General features: G+C 35.3%; 1 protein-coding gene across 1 annotated transcript in view; it reads left to right on the forward strand.

Annotated features, from left to right (window-relative positions):
* The window catches only part of LOC135843372 (zinc finger and SCAN domain-containing protein 30-like), a 57047-nt gene extending 34247 nt beyond the window's left edge, over positions 1-22800 (forward strand). The window contains exon 2 of the mRNA XM_065361238.1: positions 19985-22800. Coding sequence (XP_065217310.1) covers positions 19985-21189 — 1205 coding nt within the window. The 3' untranslated portion in view covers positions 21190-22800. The remainder of the gene's footprint in view (positions 1-19984) is intronic.
* Positions 22801-23053: the final 253 nt, after the last annotated feature.

Consider the following 23053-nt stretch of genomic DNA (forward strand, 5'->3'; position numbering starts at 1 on the left):
CTTGAGGATACTTCTTCAAGCGTAAGAGAGAGAAAAACAAACTGTCCTATTCCTTTCTTGTTTGTTTTATGGCAATTGTGGGTAGAAGTTTTCACTCCTGGCGCAAGACCCGCCAATCTTTTTTGGCAAAAGTTACGAATGACCAAAAAACCTTTGTTGGAAGAGGTAAGTAAAAAATGACAGAAAATTACAATTTTCAACCTCATGGATAACTTTTTCAAATTTTAAGAAGAACGAATAGTTATGGCCCTCTTTGCGTTGGTCTTCTGGTCATTTTAAGGGGCCTCCATTCCTGGTGTAGAAGCAGATCACTAAAGGTGGTCGAGAATTTTCCCATTTTAATTAATGAAACTCTTTTGAAACGACTACCTTTCGTTCCTATTATTTTTGAGACATTTGAAGCTGATTTTTTCATTCCTGGCGCAGAATCCGCATTCTATGAGAATTCGAAAATTTCCCCAAACTCTTGTAAAACAGCCCTGTTTCCCTCCGGTTCGTTTTTGAGACACTTAGAGCCAATTATTTCATTCCTGGCGCAGAACCCTCCTACTATATCAAGGTTAAAAAAATTCCATTTCCAACTATTCAAACTCTTGTAAAGCATCTACACATTTTCTTCGAAAAATGTTCTATTCATTTTGACCCCTCCCCCTTCGCCTTTCAATCCTGAAAAAATTTGTCTGCAAAAATGAACCATTTGAAATATAATTTCAAATTACCCTGTTTGTTGGGGGGGGGGTCAGTTATGCATTTTTAAAACCCTTAAAAAAAATTTTAATTATGAAAAGGTATATTTAAAATGTTCTCTCGTTCTTTTTCAATGCAATTGAATTATTTTTCTTTGGAATTTTTGAGTAATTTTCATGGCTAATATCATCTCAGGATGTTCAAATGTTCAGTCATCAAAGAATCTGGAAAACTCAGAAAAGTTAGGGAATTTCAGCCTTCCTGGAAAAGTCAGATTAATTTGAGACAATTTTGCAATTTTCTTTGAAAATTTTCAATTTTTGTTTCAAACTTCTCAAAATTTAACACAGTTGAAAAAATGTATTCACAGGTTATTCTTTTTTTTGGCACTTCTCATACCCCTCCTTTTCAGCCCTTCTGTACATTCCCATGATCTCGTTATTTAGCACAGTGTATTCTCTACTTATGTAGTCTGTTTGCTTTTCTTCGTTCTTCCATCAGATCTAGTATGTCTTGAGTCATGCATGGTTTGTGTTTTCTTTTTCCATTGAGTGGAATTGACTTTTCTGCTGCTGGTTTAACCTTTTGTTTCCATGCTTGCCACTTTTCTTTGATACCTTCTTCTTCCAACTCATCTTCCTTTTGTTTTTCCAGTTCTTCTCTGAATTTTTTTTACACGTGTTTTGATTTGATTTTTGCAACGTCAAATCAAACAAACCAATCCACTGTGATGCGAGTTCTGAATTTAAAAAAAAACAATTCAGCGCAATGCGAATTCCAATAATGAGACTTTAAAAAATGATAATTTAAATAAAGAAAATGAAAACTAAATAGGTAAACAAATATGTGATTTGTGATGAAACAATTCTAAAAGGGCTTTTTGTAAGCCCAATAAATTATTTTGAATATTCCATCAATAATTTTCCTTAAAAGCTCACTAAAATAGTTGCTCTATTTTCAATCAAATTCATGTCATAAAGATCTGGATTTGTGCTTTGAAAAAGAAAACATGAGCGGTACACTTCCTCATTCAACTTCACGAGGAAGGATGAGAGGAAGGGAGGGAGATAGAGGGTTGGAAATTGAATGATGCTGCTGCTCCAATGTACCTAGCTGGTCAAGTGGTCACATCCATAGAAATTTTTGAATAAAATCAAAAAATCTGTGACTGGAAATCATTTGTGTGGGCATGAGAGCGGGTGTCATTAATTGGTGTTAATAGATTTGCATAACCAGTTTGCCGTAAATGAATACGTAAAAGTAACTAGGTACCAAATTTCACATGAACTCGATCTAAAAACGAAATCGGGTCTTTTATGTAGATTTGCTGATTTTTTTTTTGGTCAGTTCCCCTCGACGATTCATAAAATGCGGACCCTAATTAACACCCTTCCAATTTCATTGAGTGAATTTTAATAGAAATTGCAGCTTACAAAAATTCGTTGCAGATGGCTTCAGAAATGCTCAAAATGGTTCGAAACCATATTTTTCAATCATTTAGGGGGTGAAAAAATGTGCTAACGTGTCAAATTTCGGATATCTTGGTCAATTTGATGAAATTTTGATTTTTGTTTTTATTTTTGACTGAAATTTAATCATCCAAAATTCATCAAAAATTGAAAAAAATTTTCCAACATCTAAAATTTTGGCAGGTGATGTACTTTTACAACACGCTGTTTGATTTCGCTCTGCCAGTTTGGGTACCTCTTTTCCTGCAGTCTTTTCAGTCACTAATTCCATTCTGAAAAAAAAATAAAATAAAAAAAATACTTGGTGAAAAGTTTTGAAAATATAGGTACTCAGAGGTGTAGAGGTTAGAAACCTCTCCCCCTCCCTCAACTGTTCAGCACACCTCTGAATATAGTGCAACACTAACGTAAATTTTCAGTGATTTGAGGTCGCTGAGTTTATTCTTTTTGCATCCCCCTTTCTATAAGCTAACATCAGAAATGGAATCTCAACACTCTTGAAGGTACGAGATGGTCGAGGAGCCCACATAAGGATCTATTACCTTTTTCGATTTTTGGTGAATTTTTGAAAATCAAATTTATGCCAAAAATGAGGGGAAAAATCAAAATTTTACCAAATTGACCAAGAAAGCTGAAATTTGAGATATACCCTATTTTCGATATGCCAAATCAATTGGAAACTGTTTCAAACCGTTTTGAGCAGTTCTGGAGTCTCCAGCAGATTTTTGAAACTTGAAATTCCCACAAAATTTCATTAAATGGAGTTGGAAAGCCAAAATTCGTTCTGCAAACTAATTTCAACACGCTACGAAGTCAACTGCAGGTGGAATTCAAGTCGTTTTAGAGCCTCCAGTGACTTTTTGAAAATTACTGGAGCCTCCAGTAGATTTTTGAAACTGGAAATTTCCACAAAATTTCATCAAATGGAGTTGGACAGTCGAATTTCAATCTGAAAACTAATTTCAATACGCTATGAAGTCGACTGCAGGTAGATTTCAAATCGTTTTGGAGCCTCCAGTAGACTTTTGAAAATTTAAATTTTCACAAAACTTCATCAAATCGAGTTGAAAAGTCAACTGCCGGCGGGATGAAGTTATTTTGGAGTCTCCAGCGACTTTTTGAGCATTTTTGGAGGCTCCAGTAGATTTTTAAAACTTGAAATTTCCACAAAACATTGTCAAGAGGAGTTGAAAAGACGAGATTCCATCTGTAAATTAATTTCAATACTCTATGAAGTCGACTGCAGGTAGATTTCAAGTTGTCTCCAGTGACTTTTTGAGAAATTCTGGAGCCTCCAGTCGATTTTTGAAAATTTAAATTTCCACTAAGCGTCATCAAATCGAGTTAAGAAGCCGACTGTCAGCGGGTTCAAGTCATTTTTGAGTCTCCAGTGACTTTTTGAAAAATTTTGGAGCCTCCAGTAAATTTTTGAAATTTGAAATTCCCACAAAATTTTATTATGGAGTTGGAAAGCCGAAATTCGTTCTGCAAACTAATTTCAACACGCTACGAAATCGACTGCTAGATGATTTCAAGTCATTTTGGAGCCTCCAGCGATTTTTTAAAAGATTGTATTGCGTTTTTTTGGATAATTGAAATTTACAAAAAGTAGCTGGAGGCTTCAAAATCATTTTAAATCACCATGCAGTCGACTTCATATCGTTTTGAAATTAGTTTGCGAAGGAAATTTCAGCTTTTCAACTCCATTTGATAAGATGTTGTGGGAATTTCAAGTTTCAAAAATCTAGTGGATACTTCAGTAATTTTTAAAAAATTGCTGAAGGCTCCAAAACGACTTGAAATCTACCTTCAGTCGACTTCGTAGCGTATTGAAAATAGTTTTTCAGAATGAATTTCGGCTTTCCATCTCCATTTGATAAATTTTGGGAAATTTCAAGTTTCAAAAATCTACTGGAGGCTCCAATAATTTTCAAAAAGTTGCTGGAGGCTTCAAAAGACATTAGTTGCAGAGTAGATTTCGGTTTTCCAACTTGATTTGATGAAATTTTATAGGAATTTCGAGTTTCAAAAATCTGCTGGAGGCTCCAGAACTGCTCAAAACTGTTTGAAACAGCTTCCAATCAATTTGGCATGTCGAAAATAAGGTATATACCAAATTTCAGCTTTCTTGGTAAATTTGGTAAAATTTTCTGCTGCTCACTTCAAAATACAAATCTATTAACTTTTTAGATCTGATCCCTCGAGTCCTCCAGCAGCAGATTTTTCCAAAACATAAATTCACCAACGCCAACATCTAAAACAGTTCAAAGTTAGGTAAATAAAATTTTCATAACTATTCACACACATCGTCGAAATTTCCACATCATTTTTTCGTGTTTCCACCATAAAGCTATAAAAGCATGTTTTATTCGACTATATAGAAACGCGTTGGCAGCAACAGCGAAAAACAATTAAGCTATAAGGTGAACGAGGTCAGGCTGGGCCAATGGGCCACGTCAAGCCTCAATTTACCCAAGTTATATACGTAGTCTCGCACGATAGGCAGATTAAAAATATAAGGCTACACTACGATGCTATCCTCGTTTAGTGCATATTCGTAGGTAGTACCAGTATTATAAAACACAACGATCCACCTCCACCACCCCTCCCTTCCGTATCTAAAAACAAAACGAAAGGAATGATTTCGAATCCAATCTCGCGTATACATCTCTTGTAGCAGCATCGTTATCATCATCGTCATCATCGTTCTCATCATAGTCATCAGAGAACGATACAATTTGAGAGATTCGTTTATATTTAAATTCGCAGTTGGAAACGATACACAGCTGTGCAGTCGTGTACTATCCACACGCAGCGTACGCCTTTAATACTCGTACTTCTCCTCCCCTGTTTGCCTGTCTCCTCTCGTGTCTTTCTCTCTATACGCGAATTAATTTCTCAGCAGTTGGTACACGGAGATGACGATGGGTTACCCTGCGTCTTGTCTCGTCGTTATAACCCTTCTAAATATAATCTCGCTCTTTCTCTTTATATTATCGTCGTTCTCTCTGTGTGAGTGCGAACTAACTGTTGCGTCTTTTTTGAGAGCTGTGTATAGTCGTACTATAAGCTATAAAACATCTCACCTTCTACATAGGTATAGTCTCTGATGTTTTACTGTTGTTCGTAAAAAATCAAAATCAATCAGCTTCAAACTACGAGTCGAGAAGAGTTTTTGCCACCATCGTAGATACTCATTATCATTACAAAATTTCCGAGCAATAAAATGGGGTATTACGAGGTCTTTTTTTTCAAAGCATCAACGTGTCACAGAATACGATAGTACGTAATATTTTAAACCAAGTTTGCGGCCCATCGAGTATGCTTAACGTAGCTAGGAAGAGATGCTATAGCTACGTTGCAATTTTTTCCTTTTTTTTTTTTTGAACCTCCTTCCTCGCCATATTTTTTTGTCCTTTTCCGTACTACATAAAATGACGACCGAAAAAAAAATACCATAGAATACCGCTTTTGTGTATCCATAAACGCTTTATACGAGATATTGTAGGTACAGACACAGAGAAGAGGAGGACGAACGAGCATCTACACTAGGTACATTTCGTAGTACGAGTACTAGAGAGGTATAGGTAACACATATACGTACCTACGTTGGAAACGTGAACGCGTTGTTCGAATATGGTAGTGGCATAAATGTCAGAATACTATGTAACTTACATAAAGAGCATTTCTGCGGTAACTTTACAACCGTGCTACTCGTAAAACGGCATTCGCCAATATCATTGGGTACCCACATAAAGCCATTACATATTATGTGACCGCAGTTACACATTTTATTACAACGGATTGGAATCCTAAAAGAACACTATATACGACACTTGTTATACTTTATTATTCTTTACTATTTCAAAGCCACCCCTCTTACCGGTCCAGTGTCCAGCCACACCCTAGTATAGTCTTCTCTCTTTACGCATCCTGGACCCCTCCAGACCCCCAACTGTATAAATCGAGTACGGTTTTTTGTACTTTTTGCTTCTATTCTTTTTTTTCTTTTTTTTTTTGCAACTTGAATGTTCGTATATATATTAAAGGTATACCTACGTACTGGTTTCTTTCCGCCAACGACATTGGCTTTCTTTTTCTTTTACATCTTCATTTTTTTTTTCTTTTTTAAGATGATGTTTTATACAAGGTATCGGATTTCGTTTTCTTTCTCATCAAGTTGTTTACGGTGACTTTTTTTGTGTTTTGAAAGAAAGGCTTTAATTTTTAAAACTTTTCCATTAGTGATAATGATATCGCAGAGTGGCGAGATAGATGCGATGTTATATATTTAATTAATGGGGGAAGGTTTGCTATTTATATACTTACCTATTTTTTTTTTCAAATTATGACGAAAATTGAGGCCTCTTAGTCGGGGAGCCCGTATAAGGATCTATTGCACCCCCTCCCTCCTAATGAACATTTCTAGCCCTTGCCTTCAAAATAAAGTGGCCTCACTTACAATTGAGTTGGAAAACCGAAATCTACTCTGCAACTAATGTCTTTTGGAGCTTCCAGCAACTTTTTGAAAATTACTGGAGCCTCCAGTAGATTTTTGAAAATTGAAATTTCCCAAAATTTATCAAATGGAGATGGAAAGCCGAAATTCATTTAGTAAAATTAATTTCAATACGCTACGAGGTCGACTTCTGGTGGATTTCAAGTCGTTTTGGAGCCTCCAGCAACTTTTTGAAAATTACTGGAGCCTCCACCAAATTTTTGAAACTTGAAATTCCCACAAAATTTCATCAAATTAAGTTGGAAACCCAAAATCTACTCTGCAACTAATGTCTTTTGGAGCCTCCAGCAACCTTTTTGAAAATTACTGGAGCCTCCAGTAGATTTTTGAAACTTGAAATTTTCCAAAATTTATCAAATGGAGATGGAAAGCCGAAATTCATATAGCAAAACTAATTTCAATACGCTACGAAGTCGACTGCTGGTGGATTTCAAGTCGTTTTGGAGCCTCCAGCAACTTTATGAAAATTACTGGAGTCTCCACCAGATTTTTGAAACTTGAAATTGCCACAAAATTTCATCAAATTGAGTTGGAAACACAAAATCTACTCTGCAACTAATGTCTTTTGGAGCCTCCAGCAACTTTTTGAAAATTACTGGAGCCTCCAGTAGATTTTTGAAACTTGAAATTTCCCAAAATTTATCAAATGGAGATGAAAAGCCGAAATTCATTTAGCAAAACTAATTTCAATACGCTACGAAGTCGACTGCTGGTGGATTTCAAGTCGTTTTGGAGCCTCCAGCAACTTTTTGAAAATTACTGGAGCCTCCAGTAGATTTTTGAAACTTGAAATTTCCCAAAATTTATCAAATGGAGATGGAAAGCCGAAATTAATTTAGCAAAATTAATTTCAATACGCTACGAAGTCGACTGCTGGTAGATTTCAAGTTGTTTTGGAGCCTCCAGTGAATTTTTGGAGTCCCCGCCAGATTTTTGAAACTTGAAATTCCCACAACATTTTATCAAATGGAGTTGGAAACGTGAAATTTACTTCGCAAACTAATTTCAATACGATATGGAGTCGACTGCACGATGATTTCAAATGATTTTGAAGCCTCCAGCTACTTTTGGAAATTTTAATTTCTCAAAAACGCCATACAACCTTTCAAAAAGTCGCTGAAGGCTCCAAAATGACTTGAAATCCACCAGCACTCAACTTTGTAGCGTATTGAAATTAGTTTGCAGAATGATTTTCGGGCTTTCCAACTCTATTTAATGAGATTTTGTGGGAATTTCGAGTTTTAAAAATCTGCTGGAGGCTCCGGTAATTTTCAAAAAAGTCGCTGGAGACTCTAAAATGACTTGAAATTCACCTGCAGTACTTCGTAGCATATTGAAATTAATTTGCAGAATGAATTTCGACTCTCCATCTCAGTTTGATGAAATTTTGAAGAAATTTAAAGTTTAAAAAATCTGCTGGAGGCTTCAGGAATTTTCAAAAAGCCGCTGGAGGCTCCAAAACGACTTGAAATTTACCTGCAGTACTTCGTAACGTATTGAAATTAGTTTTTAGAATAATTTTCAGCTTTACAAACCCCAATTATATGGAATTTTGTGGGAATTTCGAGTTTCAAAAATCTTCTGGAGGCTCCAGAACAGCTCAAAACGGTTTGAAACAGTTTTCAATCAATTTGGCATATCGAAAATAGGGTATATCTCAAATCGCAGCTTTCTTGGTCAATTTGGTAAAATTTTGATTTTTTTCCCTCATTTTTGGCCTAAAGATTTTCAAAAAATCTCCAAAAATCGAAAAAGCCAATAGAACCTTATGTGGGCTCCTCGATTAACCTTCAGGATTATTGAGATCCCATTTCTGAAGTTAGCTTATTGAAAAGGGGATGCAAAAAAAATAAACTCGGCGACCTCAGATCACTGAAAATTTACGTTAGTGTTGCACTATATTCAGAGGTGTGCCAAGCAGTTGAGGGAGGGGGAGGGAGGTTGCTAACCTCTACACCTCTGAGTACCTATATTTTCAAAACTTTTCACCAAGTATTTTTTTTCTTTTTTTTTCATAATGGAATAAGAGACTGAAAAGACTGCAGGAAAAGTGGTATCCAAACTGACAGGGCGAAATCAAACAGCATGTAAAAGTACATCACTTGCCAAAATTTTAGATTGTTGAAAACATTTTTTCAATTTATGATGAATTTTGGAAAATTAAATTTGAGTTAAAAATAAAAACAAAAATCAAAATTTCATCAAATTGGCCAAGTTAGCCAAAATTTGGCACGTTAACATATTCTTTTCACCCCCCCCCTCCCTCCCACAATTGATTGGAAACGGTTTCGAACCATTTTGAGCATTTCTGAAGCCCTCAGCAACGAATTTTTGTAAGCTGTAATTTTTATTAAAATTCACTCGATGAGGTTGGATAGCTAAAATTTACTTTACAACTTGTTTTTATCGTGCTGAGTCGATAGAAGGTGGGGTTTCAAGTCAATCTGGAGCCTCCAGTCAGAAAATTGATGATTTGGAAAATTCACTGTGCCCAACTGCCCATGTTGTGAGACAACAAAACCTGAAATTCAGTTTAGGCACTACTTTTGACATGTCACAAGTTAACTGGAGATGGTTTTAAGCGGTTTCGAAACTTCCAGTGGGTTTTTGAAAATTCCAGTTTTTCAAAAAAATTCACAAAATATGTCGAAATGAAATTTGACATCAATGAACTCACCCAGTGAATGCAGGTGACCCACTTGAACACAAACAGATTCGTTCAAAAGTGCAACTGATTTCTACATATAAACCTTCGAAGATAGGTAGATTTTCAAAACTTGAAAAATTGAATTAACAAGGCTCAGCCCCCTTCTATCCGACTATCTGAGGGGTTATAGGGTGCAAATTATGGGTCCGCATTTTATAAATCATCGAAAGGAACTGACCAAAAAAAGTCAGCAAATTTAAAAGACCCGGTTTCGTTTTTAAATCGAGTTCGTGTGAAATTAGTTACCTTAAGTATTTACGGCAAACTGGTTATGCAAATCTATTAACACCAACTATTAACACAAGATCCCATGCCCCTTACAAACGATTTACAGCCACAGATTTTTTGATTTCGTTCAAAAATTTCTAAGAATGTGACCAGCTAGGTACATTAGAGCATCATCATCGTTCAATTTCCAACCTTCTCCCTCCCCCCCTCCCTTCCTTCCTTCTTCTCATTCTCCCTCATGAAGTTGAATGAGGAATTGTGAGCTTTATGGCATAAAATAAAGCAAATTATTTAACGTGCTTTTAAAAGAACATTTTGAAAGAATATTCAAAATAATTTATTGAAAATTTCCAAAGTTCAAAGTTGCACTTTTCAAATGAAAGCTCTATTTTAAAATGAAGATTAAATGATAAAAATTTGGAAAAATTCACATTAGATACAAGTTTTTTGAATACTTATGTTTAGTTTTGAGATTTTGATTTTCTGAAGCTGTACCACCCCTCTCTCCCTCTATTTTTGATCAAAATTTGAAAAAATTTGTAAATCACGTGACACATTGTTTGTAATGTTTTTAATAACGCTGATTTCGAATTCAGACTTATTTTTTTGTCACATGCCTTCTACTCCTTACAATAAGCTCCCAATTTTTGAAAAAAAAAATCATAAATTTAAGTTGCTTTTGTTTTGATTGGTTTTCAAAGGCACTGATTTCGAATTTCAACTGATTTGTTGAGTTCAGCCCTCCCAAGTTTCACAATAATTTTGGTGACTCGTGGTTTTTGGGAGAGGAGAGGGGAGTCAAGGGTGCTAAATTTTATTTCTGGCATACTTTTTTGGAACAAACCCCCTGAGCTTCGTAATAGATCCCTCAAGCTACAATTTCTTCCCAACTTTCCCAAATTTTTCAACCTTTTCCAAGTCTCCCAATTTTTTTCAAAAATTCTAAACTTCTCGCCTAAATTTTTGTGTAGTGAGGGGAAGGGGGTGTAAGACACCCCCTACCTCCATCCTCTGTTCAGCATACCTCACCTGCTTCATTTTAGCAAACAATTTGAGGAAAATTGAAAACCATTACATCAAAAATTGTTTTCTTTTTGCCCAAATCGATATACAATTACTCTCAAAACTTGGAATTATTTCGAAGAGAAAAATTCTGTATTATTAAATTAGAGAACAGTTGAGCTCAATGTAAGTACAACTCGTTTCCAAATGATACCAGAAAAAGGTGAAGTTTAGATCGTTACAACAAAAGTGAAATATCAAACCGATATAAAGTTTTTCGTGACTTGACCACAACAAAAATTACGTTAAAAAGAGAACTCTGTCGAGTAATACGTACATATAAAGGAAAGAAAAAGAGAACGTGGGATAACAATAGGAGAAAATCGACGCCACTTGCGGAAAATTAACACCAAGTGGAATTGCAACAACATGTGAAAAGGCTGTCGATTAATTCGCATACACATATATACAGAAGCTGACGCTATGGCGTCGCAAACACAACCGAGTTTTAACTTAATTATACCTACAGAAATTGGTAGTTTGAACTCGGATGAAAAGAGGCGAAGGGGAGGGAACGGGGAAGAAAATATCAACATGCAGCATCGCGAGAATTTCTTTAGGTAAGTATATTGAGGATTTGAGAATGACATAATGATGTTACGATTAGATGAGCTGAGACAGTGAAAGTGAAACAGAGATATCTGCAGTGGAAGAGCGGAGATTTGAAGGGGAGGAGGATTTGCAAACTCATTGTAGACTTATCAGGGCTGTAATGATGAATTGAATGACGAGGTGTTACTTCTTTGATACATATAAACAGTCATTAATTTTTAAGATGTGGGTAAACACGTATTGTGGAATAGAATTCTGGTGGAGGTACACAAAATGGTTGCCGAAAATTTCCAAAAAAAATTCTTTAATTGGGATATTTTCTTTTCTTGATGGACAAATAATTTTTTTTTCTTGCCTACACAGAGAACAAATTTACAAAAAAATTGTTCTTTGAACGTTTGAGAATCTAAAAAATATTTGTAACTTCATATTTACTGAAAAAAATTTTAAAATGCTGAAAATTCACCTTGATTGCAAGTTTTTATAGTGATGTATCATCAAAAGTGGCAACACTGATTTTCACACTTTGAGCTATTAGCCCTTAGAATGTAGAATAAAAATTTTAAAAAGAGAAAACCTCACGCCAAAGACATTTGAAATTTTCATTTGGCAGTCATTTTGAAAATATTCAGATCCAAGGGCCCTTCTTGCCCTCAAAAAAATTGAAGGTACCTCCTGCCTGAGCCATTCCTCATCATTCGAGGGCCTTTACCAATATTCAAAATGTGGAAAAAATCGATACTCTGTCTTACAAATTTTAGCTGATTTGGTACGGAATGACCCCTCACAGAAGCAAAATCTTGGATTGATGGGATTCATGAAAAATCATTTATCAAACTTATGCATACGAGGAGTTTGATTGTTTTCCAGCTAATGTACGAGTATTTTGTAGGAATGGTTGCTGTCAAAACGACAATGTCGTGGAGTGATTTTTCATTCGAATAGGAAAATTAGCTTCGAAACGTGTTGAAATAAATACACGTAGTTTACGATTCGGTATCGTATCATTTCACGTATTCGAGTATTTTTCGCGAGAAGAAACTCACTTAAGTAATCGAAATTGCATCTTGATGATTGATAACGAGACGCAGACACAACATGTGAGGCAATTTGGTTCGAACAGTGGTACTCAAAATGAGATTATTTCGAGTACCTACTTGAAAATTACCAAGATGAAAATTGAAGATATTCCTAGAATGATCACCTGTATAGTGTATATACTATGTAGTTATCAGAATTTATGTAAATCTATTAGGTACTCTGAAAATATAAATTTTAAAAATCAATCTACATTATCCACGAACCAAGTGAAATTGTGTGCAAAAAACATCAACATTTTATTACCCAGCAACACAAAAAAATTACTCTTAGAACCTGCGCACGTATATCTTAGAGACGCTTTTATAACACGAAGGTTCCTATATATGCATAAGAAAATATAAAAAGAATAAACGAACAACCTAGACCGACCATTTTATTTTATGAATTTGCGAAACAACAACAACAATAACGCCGCCGTTATAGTATGTATAAGAGTACGAGGATGGATGGCGAACGATGAGGGGTATTTAGATGAAGGGGTATGAGAAAAGAAAATTGCAACGTTGTTGTGTTTTATATAATAAGAGGAGTAAACCGTCGAGAAAGCTGAAGGAAGGGTAAAAAGAGTTAGATGAGAGTAAGAAGAAGAAAAAAAAAACTTGTACAAAGATATAAGCCGTTTGCTCGGAAAACCAATTTTCTTACGGTGGAAAAAAGAGAGTCTATGCCCCGCAACCAATTGTATGTCTACATATAGTTAAACGATTTTCGCGTCTTGGAATGCTTTTCATAAAGTACACATGATGCTGGTTGGTGGTGGTGGCTGTATACGTAGTAAGATGTAGACAAAGAAGAGCAAGCATACAGCGAAGGTTGAGAGTGATGAAACTTTCCTTCGTTCTATCGCTATACCATGGCGTGGCTAGGCGTTCCCCATTTAATCAAAGTAAACCAAATTTAAGAAAATGAACATCGAACGAAGTATTTTTATCGTTATCATTCGCGCGACTATTTCTTCATTTTCATTTTTTTTCCTCTTTTTTTTAGTCTTCTCCAGCGTACCTCTCACCAGCTCCTATGTACGCTTTACGTAATTTTTTTCAGCTTTTTGTTGTTGTTGTTGTTTTCGCGAGTATTTTCCTTTCTTTTTTTATACCTACTCTTCTTGTTGTATGGGTTATCGTACAATACAAATGGACGAACGGAAGAGGAAAATGCCTAGCAGAATTTTAAATTAAGAAATTTTCCTTTCTAGGAATTTTTTTCCTGTTTTGTAGTTTTTTTTTCATTTTTTATTTCGTTTTATGCGAGGCTTTTCTTCTTTTGCACTTTTCGAGCGGCGTTTTTATTTGAAGCGTTATTTTTCACGTTGTTTATATCGAATGAGAAGGTGAATGAACGAAAACTCTTGGTAGCGATAGAATTGCGTGAGTCTGCAGTGTGCTTAAGAGTGAATTAGAATTTGAGGTGGTTTTTGAAAAATTCCATGGGCAATGGGGCTAATTGAACAGAGTCTGAGAGCTCAACTTCACGTTTGATTTATCCAGTTCGTGTGAAATTACATCTTATCCGGTCAAAACTCTGATGTGATTTGATCAGATCTTAGCATCTAAGGAATGTTCGGATCTCACGTCGGATTAGATCTGGTGCATCAGGATCTGACCTCAGCATTTAAGACCGGATGAATAATCATATCAGAATTCAGATTCGGATAGAAATGATCCAAAAACCCTCATCTATTCTAACCTGATTGGCTCTGATCAGGTGAAATGACATCCATGGAATGTGCGGATCCCATCAAAACAGATCTGATTGTATCTGATCAGATAAGATCAAATTGGATCGAAGGAAAGTCCAGATCTCATCATCAGATCAGATCTAATCAGAAATATAATGTGAACTTGGATCTGATATTGATCAGATCTGAACAAATAGGTATGAACCAATCAAAACTTTGATCTGATCTGATCAGATTTATTTGACCTGATGAGGTTCTCACTGACTTGATCAGATTAGATCTGAACATTCTCACAACCGTATTTGATATGATCAAATCAAAATTGAATCTGAATTTTTATCGGATAGATCCACTCAAATCTGATCAGATCAGATCAGATCAGAGTTATGATCAGATTATATCCGTTCAAATCATCAGATCGCGTCAAAGGATTCTCTCGATCAAATTTAATCATGATCAAATTTAATTGCATTGAAGTTTTGATTGGATTATACAACTGTTCAGATCAGATCTTCTCTGATCTGATCAGAAGGAAGATGCGAAAATTCCCAAGATCCGATTTGATCTGACCAAATCTAACCAGAACAACTCATATCTGAATTGGTGCAATCCAAAAATAAAAACTCTGTTGCGATCAATAAATCTGGCCGGATTCGATCAGATCTGCTTTGATCCAAATAGATCTGCTCTGATATGATAAGATTACATCGGGACGCTCTCACAGTTCAATTTAACTTGACCAAATTCGATTAGGATTTGAATTCCTATCAGATTGGATCCGTTCAAACCTAATTGGATCAGACCTTTGATCAGATTACATCTATGCGGACCAGATGAGTTCAAATCTGATCAGAACATAATTATTCATACATCATTGAAACAATTTGACCTTAATAGATTTGATCTGATGTGAGGTTCAAATACTCCCTAGATCCAATTCAATCTATTCAGAGCTAATCTCAGATCAAATCAAGTCAGAGTAATGCTGATCATATGTGAAATTATAATCAAAACTCTGATCTTATCTGATCATCAAATTGGATCAGGAAAATGTCTGAATATCATGTCTGATCAGATCAAATTGAATCAGCCATGTTCAAATCTGTTCTGATCAGATCTGAACTGATCCTATCTGATCAAAACTCACCCTAATCTGAATACATTAATCCAATCCTAATTATAATCTCATATAGCACAGGTGAGAACAAATTGAGATAAAAGAATTTTCTGACCTGATCTGATCTGATCTGATGTAATCCGGTCTGTTTTGATGACCCAGTCTGATGATCTAATCTGGTCTGACCTGATCTGATGATCCCGTCTAATCTAATTTGATGATCTGATTTGATGATCTGATTTGATGATCTGATCTGATGATCAGATTTGATAATCTGATCTTCTGATCAGATTTGATAATATGATCTTCTGCTCAGATTTGATGATCACTGATCAGATCTGATGATCAGATTTGATAATCCGATCTGATGATCAGATTTGATGATCAGATTTGATGATCAGATTTGATGATCTCATCTGATGATCAGATTTGAAGCAGGGAAATACAATGTCGGCTAAGTGCCAATCACGTTTTTTACGGGAGAGCGAAAACGAGTTCGCATAACAGGTACATCTTATAGAAAGCGCTATCTCTCGGTGTTCCATAGTACAACTTGGAGTCCAAGTTGTACTATGGAACACCGAGAGATAGAGCTTTTTATAAGATGTACCTGTTATGCGAACTCGTTTACGCTCTCCCGTAAAAAACGTGATTGGCACTTAGCCGACATTGTATTTCCCTGCTTCATTTGATTATCCAGGCTTGTTAACCAGTTTTTAACCATTAACTGCCCTACCGGCCACAAACGTCTAATAGACATCTATTAGATATTCTTTTCAGCCAAAGATACAGCTAATGGATAACTGGAATAGCTGAAATTACCTTGTTTTAATAACTGGAAAGTACCTTTTATGTAGTATTACATGGTAAATACAAGGCTAATAGGTATCTGTAAAGCATTATGGCTGCAATGCGCTAAAGAATAGATATCTATTCTCCAATGCCTTGTAGCCATAATGTTTTACAGATATCTATAGGATGCTTCTCAGCTATTAAAACGACTGAAATTCGCCCTGCAAAATGAAAGTGCTTTTAACAATCTGCAACTTGTTTATTTGAGTAAATTTAAAGAAAACTCAAAGTGTTCAAAAAGTAATAGGTAATATCTACATCTACATGTATTATAATAAGTGGCAAAGTTTTACATTATTCAGGTATAATTGGAGAAGAATTTGCGGAAATAATAGCAAAATGGTGTCAGCAGCATATTCACTTTATCAGTAAGTTAGTACATATTAATATAATTAACATGAAAATAAGAAGTTCATGGTTAGGTAGGTACTATACAGATCTATACTTACACATTATCATATATTTCATAAACTATTTCTACCTATAATCATGAGTTTCATAATTTCATGTCAGTTATAAACCTACTTACTACGTAAGATAAACATGCTGCTGACTCAATTTTTCCATTATTTTCCGCGAATTCTTCTCAAATCGAACCTGAATCACTCGGAGTTTGTCACTTTTTGAACACTTTGAGTTTTCTTTACATTTAACATAAATAAACACGTTTTACGATACATATTTTCTTATCAAAAAGCTAAATTGAAGAAATATCAACTTTAAATGTAATTTAAGAACTCAATTAAGGGCCGATTCCGCATACTTTATTGCATAAGCAGCAGGCAGAATCCTTGACTAAGATTCACACGTTGCAAGTTTACTTAATTCAAGTACATTCACTTTTAAGTACTTGATCATCTCTGATCGAATAAATTTACTTGTATTTATTATTTTTCATCGTGAAATAGAATGGATAATCTGTCAATTAATTAAAAAATCAAGTTACTTGCGGTAGTTTGAATTGAATAAACTAGCAGCGTGTAAACCTTGCTTATCAGCATGCATTTTCAGATCTGGAGATCTACTGAACAGAATTAGATGAAATTTGAAATATATATACTTTGAAACAATTAAAAGAAAATGTCGGAAGCGATTTTCATTTGATTGAGTATTTTTCGCAGAATTTGAAATTGAAAATGAACGAAATTTGAACACTTTTCAATCATTGATAATTCCAAAACTATTCAAGTAATTAAAAATCCCATCCGACATTTTTTTCTAATTGCTTCATAGTATATATATTTCAAATTTCATCGATTTTCGTCGGATAGATCTCGAGATCTCAACACTCGAAAATCAGGCGGACCGGGTATGCAATCGTGTATGCGGAATCGGCCCTTAATTGTAATTTATTGCAATTGCGGCCATTTTCAAGCATAAAATAACGAGAATACTTATTTCCGATGCACACTCTCCCTTCTATCATGACAACTGGAGCAATACTAAAGTTATTGTTCAAGTTTTGGTAGTAACTGAGTGAATTCTGACATCTATTAGACATCTAGTAGCTATAAATTTTTGTTTAGTTATTTAATATCTGGTGACAATATATTTTAGCTATATATAATTTTTTTCTAATAGATATTGTAAATTTGGGCTTATAGCTAACTATTAGACGTTGCTTGATATTCCATTCAACAGAATATTTTAACAACTTTTCCAAATATCTGAAAGACAGCTAATGAATAGCGGAATGGCTGAATAGCTGAAAAGCTGTTGCAGACATAAATATTCTGTCTATTAGAGATTTGTGGCCGGTAGGGTGTAACCGCAAATTAACCGGTAAATTAACCAAAAAAAAAATTAACCGTAACCAAAAAACCTTTTTTTTTTGAAATATCACTAACCATAACCGTAACCGTAACTGTTTTCTGAGATCAAAATAAACCATAACCATAACCTTAACCGAAAAATGTTTAGAAAAAAACCGGTTACAAAATTTTAAAATTCATTTCTTTTTATCTGAGTTATTTTTCAATGTGATTTGTAGTGATTTGAAATTTTAATCAAAAAAATGATCTAAAGATTAAAAATATTACCAATTTTACAATTTTTTAAACTTCAAAATTTCAAACTCCGAAAGAATTTTTGGAAATTTTCAAATTTTCAACTGTAATTTTAACCATTAACCGAAATTTTAAGCTCAACTAGAAAAATTACCACCAAAAACTGTAACCTTAACCTTAACCATTAACCCGAAAAAAATGGTCATCAATAACCGTAACTTGAACCTTAACCGTAACTTTAAAAAATGAATAACCTTAACCGTAACCTTCAACCGAAATTTTGAATTTCTTGTTTAATTTTTAACCGTAACCTTAACAGGAAATATTTTTTTTTCAGTTAACAAGCCTGTGATTATCTGATCTGCTGATCTAATTCAATCTGAACTGATTATCAAATACGATCTGATCTGATCTAATCTGATCTTATGATGCAATCTAATCTGATCTTATTATCTAACCTGATCTGATCTGATCTGATTAACTGATCTAATCTGATGATCCAATACAATTTGACCAGATGATCCAATCTGATCTGACCAGATGATCCAATCTGATCTGACCAGATGATCCAATCTGATCTGATCTGATGATCCAATCTGATCTGATCTCATGATTCAATCTGATCTGATCTGATGATCCAATCTCATTTGATTTGATCTGATCTGATCTGATCTGATGATCTGATATGATATGATGTGATCTTATGATCTAATCTAATTTGATCTTATGATGCAATCTAATATGATCTGATCAACTGATCTGATCTGATGATCCGATCTGATTTGACCAGATGATCCAATCTGATTTGACCAGATGATCCAATCTGATCTGATCTCATGATTCAATCTGATCTGTTCTGATGATCCAATCTGATCTGATCCCATGATTCAGTCTGATCTGTTCTGATGATCCAATCTGATCTGATCTGATGATCCAATCTGATCTGATCTGATCTGATGATCTGATATAATATGATGATCTAATATGATATGATCTCATGATTCAATCTGATCTGATCTGATGATCCCATCTATGTAATTTGATCTGATCTGATCTGATTTGATGATCTAATATGATATGATGTGATCTTATGATCTAATTAATTTAATCTTATGATCTTATCTAATCTGACTTTGTGATCTAATTTGATCTGATCTGAAGATCTAATCTAATTTGATCTGATGATCCCATCTGATCTGGTCTCATGATTCGATCTGATCTGATCTGATCTGAAGATCTAATACATCTGGTCTGATCAGATGATCCCATCTAATCTAATCTGATCTGATAATCCACTCTGATTTGATGTGATCTGATGATATAATGGGATCGGATCTGATTATCTAATCTGATCTGATCTCATGATCTGATCTGATCTCCTGATCTGATCTGATCTCATGATCTGATCTGATCTCATGATCTGATCTGATCTCATGATCTGATCTGATCTCATGATCTGATCTGATCTCATGATCTGATGTAATCTGATATGTATGGTTCAAACGTATCTGATCTTATCTTATCTGATCTGATCTAATCAAATTAAAACGGATCCGATCCAATAAAAATAGATCTGATTGAATCTAGTCAGATTCAATTGGATTGGAGGAATGTTTGCTTATATTGACCATATCAGAGCTTAGTTGGTGTAATCTGATTAGAACTTAAATGCATGTGGTCAGATCTGATGGGATCTGATCAAACTGAATTAAATCGAAGTAATGTTCAGATTTGGTTGGATCTGATCTGATTAAATTTCATCGGGAGAATGTCTTTTTTTGACCTGCCCTAATCAGATCTAATCAGTATCCGAATAAACCATTAATTTTATTAAATATAATGTGATGTTTACCTTCTCTTCCCTTACGTTTTTAAAACACGTGTTTACATGAAATGGTAGCATTTAAGACACTAATTCTCTCCATGCATTGATTTCTCAATTATAACTTCCTCCAATCACACTCAAACAATACTAACCCACCTCGTTATTTTTCTCTCTGTTCCAGAATACATCACCAACTACATCCCAGACGACCGATACGAGCACCACGAGTCAACCGAGATGGGCACAGTCTACATGGAAGACGGTGGCATTCCAATATTCCGCGAACGTAGCCAAGAAGAAACCGAAGCAGCTCACGACCTCCTCGAGCTCTCCCGTTCGCTCCCAGCCCTCTTACCTTTACCAGTCAGCAGTGTGATGCCAGCCACAGTCAGCAATGGCAGCACATTGCACACGTGGTCAAACAACATTTACGTCGCGAACAACGGTCAATACAACTATAGCCCGATCAGCTCATCGATAACGAGCTCCGATTACCAAGAGTATTACATCCAGCCAGTCACCGGAGAGGCGGTAGTTGCATCTGGTAGATCTAACAGTATCGCTAGTGAGCCAGCTCTTACACCTCCTGCGTCAGAATGCTCTTCTGATATTGAGAACAATCCGAACCATCAAAATGATTCTTCCAATTCATCGGCTAATACGAAATTCGTCTCTTACACTTACGATACGCTGATAGACGGTCGAACTAAGAACAAGGCAGTCGAGACGAGCTATACGAATAATAATACAGCAGTTGAGACTCCTTCGTCAGTGAACAGCTCAAAGGGTAAGGCAGCCAATTACGTATGTACTGAGTGTGGGAAGCAGTACGCGACTTCTTCGAATTTATCTCGACATAAGCAAACTCATCGCAGCCTGGATTCGCAATCTGCGAAGAAATGCAAGACTTGTGGCAAAGCTTACGTCAGTATGCCTGCTCTAGCGATGCATCTGCTCACCCACAAGCTCAACCACCAGTGCAAAATCTGCGGTAAATTGTTCTCTCGACCTTGGCTGCTGCAAGGTCATCAACGTTCCCATACCGGAGAGAAACCCTACGGATGTGCTCATTGCGGAAAAGCTTTCGCCGACAGGTCGAACCTGAGAGCACATATGCAAACCCATTCGAGTGATAAGAATTACCAATGTACCAGGTGCAATAAAACGTTCGCTTTGAAATCATACCTCAATAAGCATCTGGAGATAGCCTGCGTTAAAGATCGAGCCGATGGTGAGCCTGGTGACGATGACGAAGATGACGAAGAATTGACTAATGGCTGCGATGATAATTCCAACAAAAGTCTAGGTGATCGAACCGACGACGATGTTATTGATAACAACGATGATAGTCATATTTCCGAACTAGTTATCGATATAGATGATTAGCATATGGGGTCAGCTGAACGTAGGTTCAGCGTCATTCAGTTTGTCGGCACGTCTTCTAAATCGTCGTGAAAAATACACAATCATGCTCAATTTTTGCCATCTCGAGAGTGTGTCTGTGTGGTTCCCAAAACGACGATCGGGCCGATACCCCAGTCGAAGATATTACTCGTAATTCCCATTCCCTTGTAGGCTCCTCTCCTAAAATACCGGATTTCCGGTCTCCCTCTAGCCCCTGTGCCGCATAATATAGCTGTGAACTTTCATTTTTATAGAATAAGCAACGTATTCGTAAATAATTCTAGGTAATAGACGAAGTACCTAATTTAGTTTTTATCATAATGGTTTTTTTTCCCAATTTCGATTATTTTGTTACCTTTTTCGAATCAAAAGTAATTTTTTTATATTAATTGCGCCGGAATATTACTTAGAGATTAGGATGTGTATACTACAGTCTCGTATATCGAGTTGGTTTTTTTTACTCATTGATTGATTTTTTTTTTATATAGATGCACTATTCGTAAAATATTCAAGACTTTTTTTTTTAGCGTATGTACTTATTTTGGTACGATACTTACGTTATATTATAGAGTACGTATGTTATAGGATGTAATTGTAACATTTACGAGGAGAAAATATCGCGTAAGTACTTTTTTTCGTTCTTCCAAAACCATTAGTACGGATGGTTGCACTGTAATTTGTTTACCTACGTATTTGTTAAGATTTGTTATCATTAGGACGATTGCATCGTGCATTAATCATTATTTATTATGTATTGTGCTCGTGGTGAGTTTCAAATGATTCGATTATTATAGTCCGAAATTTAAACTGTGAAATTCTTCCTGTTTTCACTTCCTTTATGAAATTTACTTATTGAGATCAAGAAGTTTCCCCTGTCTGAGCAGGATCTGATTTAAAATGAACTTTATACCGAAAAGATTGAAATCATAACTTGAATAGGTACCGATCTAACTATCTAGAATGTGATCGACCTGATTAGATCATAGTTCGCCATATTCATACATTTTCTAGACCCAATTTAATCACAGTTCTGATGAAATTCGTTATGTTCAGATCTGATAAGAACCTATCAATTCCCTTCATGAGATGAGATGTCAATTCGTTCAATTTTATGCTTTGTGTTCCTTGATTTCATTCGAAAATTTTTAGCAAGCATGTGTCATTAAAAAACGTGGAAATCCGAAAATTCTTCTCCAAATGTTCAATTTTGAGAATTATTTTTAATATTTTTTCTAAAATTGTGGCGTATATATTTGGCTGTTTGGCAGAGGATTACTGAAACTGAATTGGATTAATTTGGGAAAAAATTCAAAAATTAAACTTGGCATCAATAAAAATTTAAACGAGTACATATTTTTTTTATTTTATCAATTTGGCGAATGAATTGACAAGAGCAAGAAAGAACACCACAGTGGTCCTGATGATAAATATGGCCAGACATTCAAAAAAATTCTTAACCATGTGTGAACAAAAACCAGCACTTTTTTGTGATTTTTCGCCTATTCTGACTCATTTTTAAAAAAGTAGAAGTATTATTTCGGTACTTACCAATGCTGCATTTTTTTTTTTTTTTTTTTTTTTTTTGAAATTTTAGAACCCTCTTTTGGGGGATATTTCAGGGTTTGGAGTCAAATTGCGATCAATGAATAAAATCAGCGCCCTCGAAAACCTCTGTCACTGAAATTTTCACTTCTAATACTTACTCAGAGTTGTTTGGTCAAATTTGTTATCCGGACCATTGTAGGGTGAATAAGAGGGATCGAATTTGAAACATAACTTAAAGTTTGATTTCGCCACTCCCGTCTCCTCCATCCTTCTTTAAAAAACGTGAAATTTGCATTGGATG

The sequence above is a fragment of the Planococcus citri genome, chromosome 4 (genome assembly GCF_950023065.1).
Source record: "Planococcus citri chromosome 4, ihPlaCitr1.1, whole genome shotgun sequence".
Lineage (NCBI taxonomy): Eukaryota > Metazoa > Arthropoda > Insecta > Hemiptera > Pseudococcidae > Planococcus > Planococcus citri.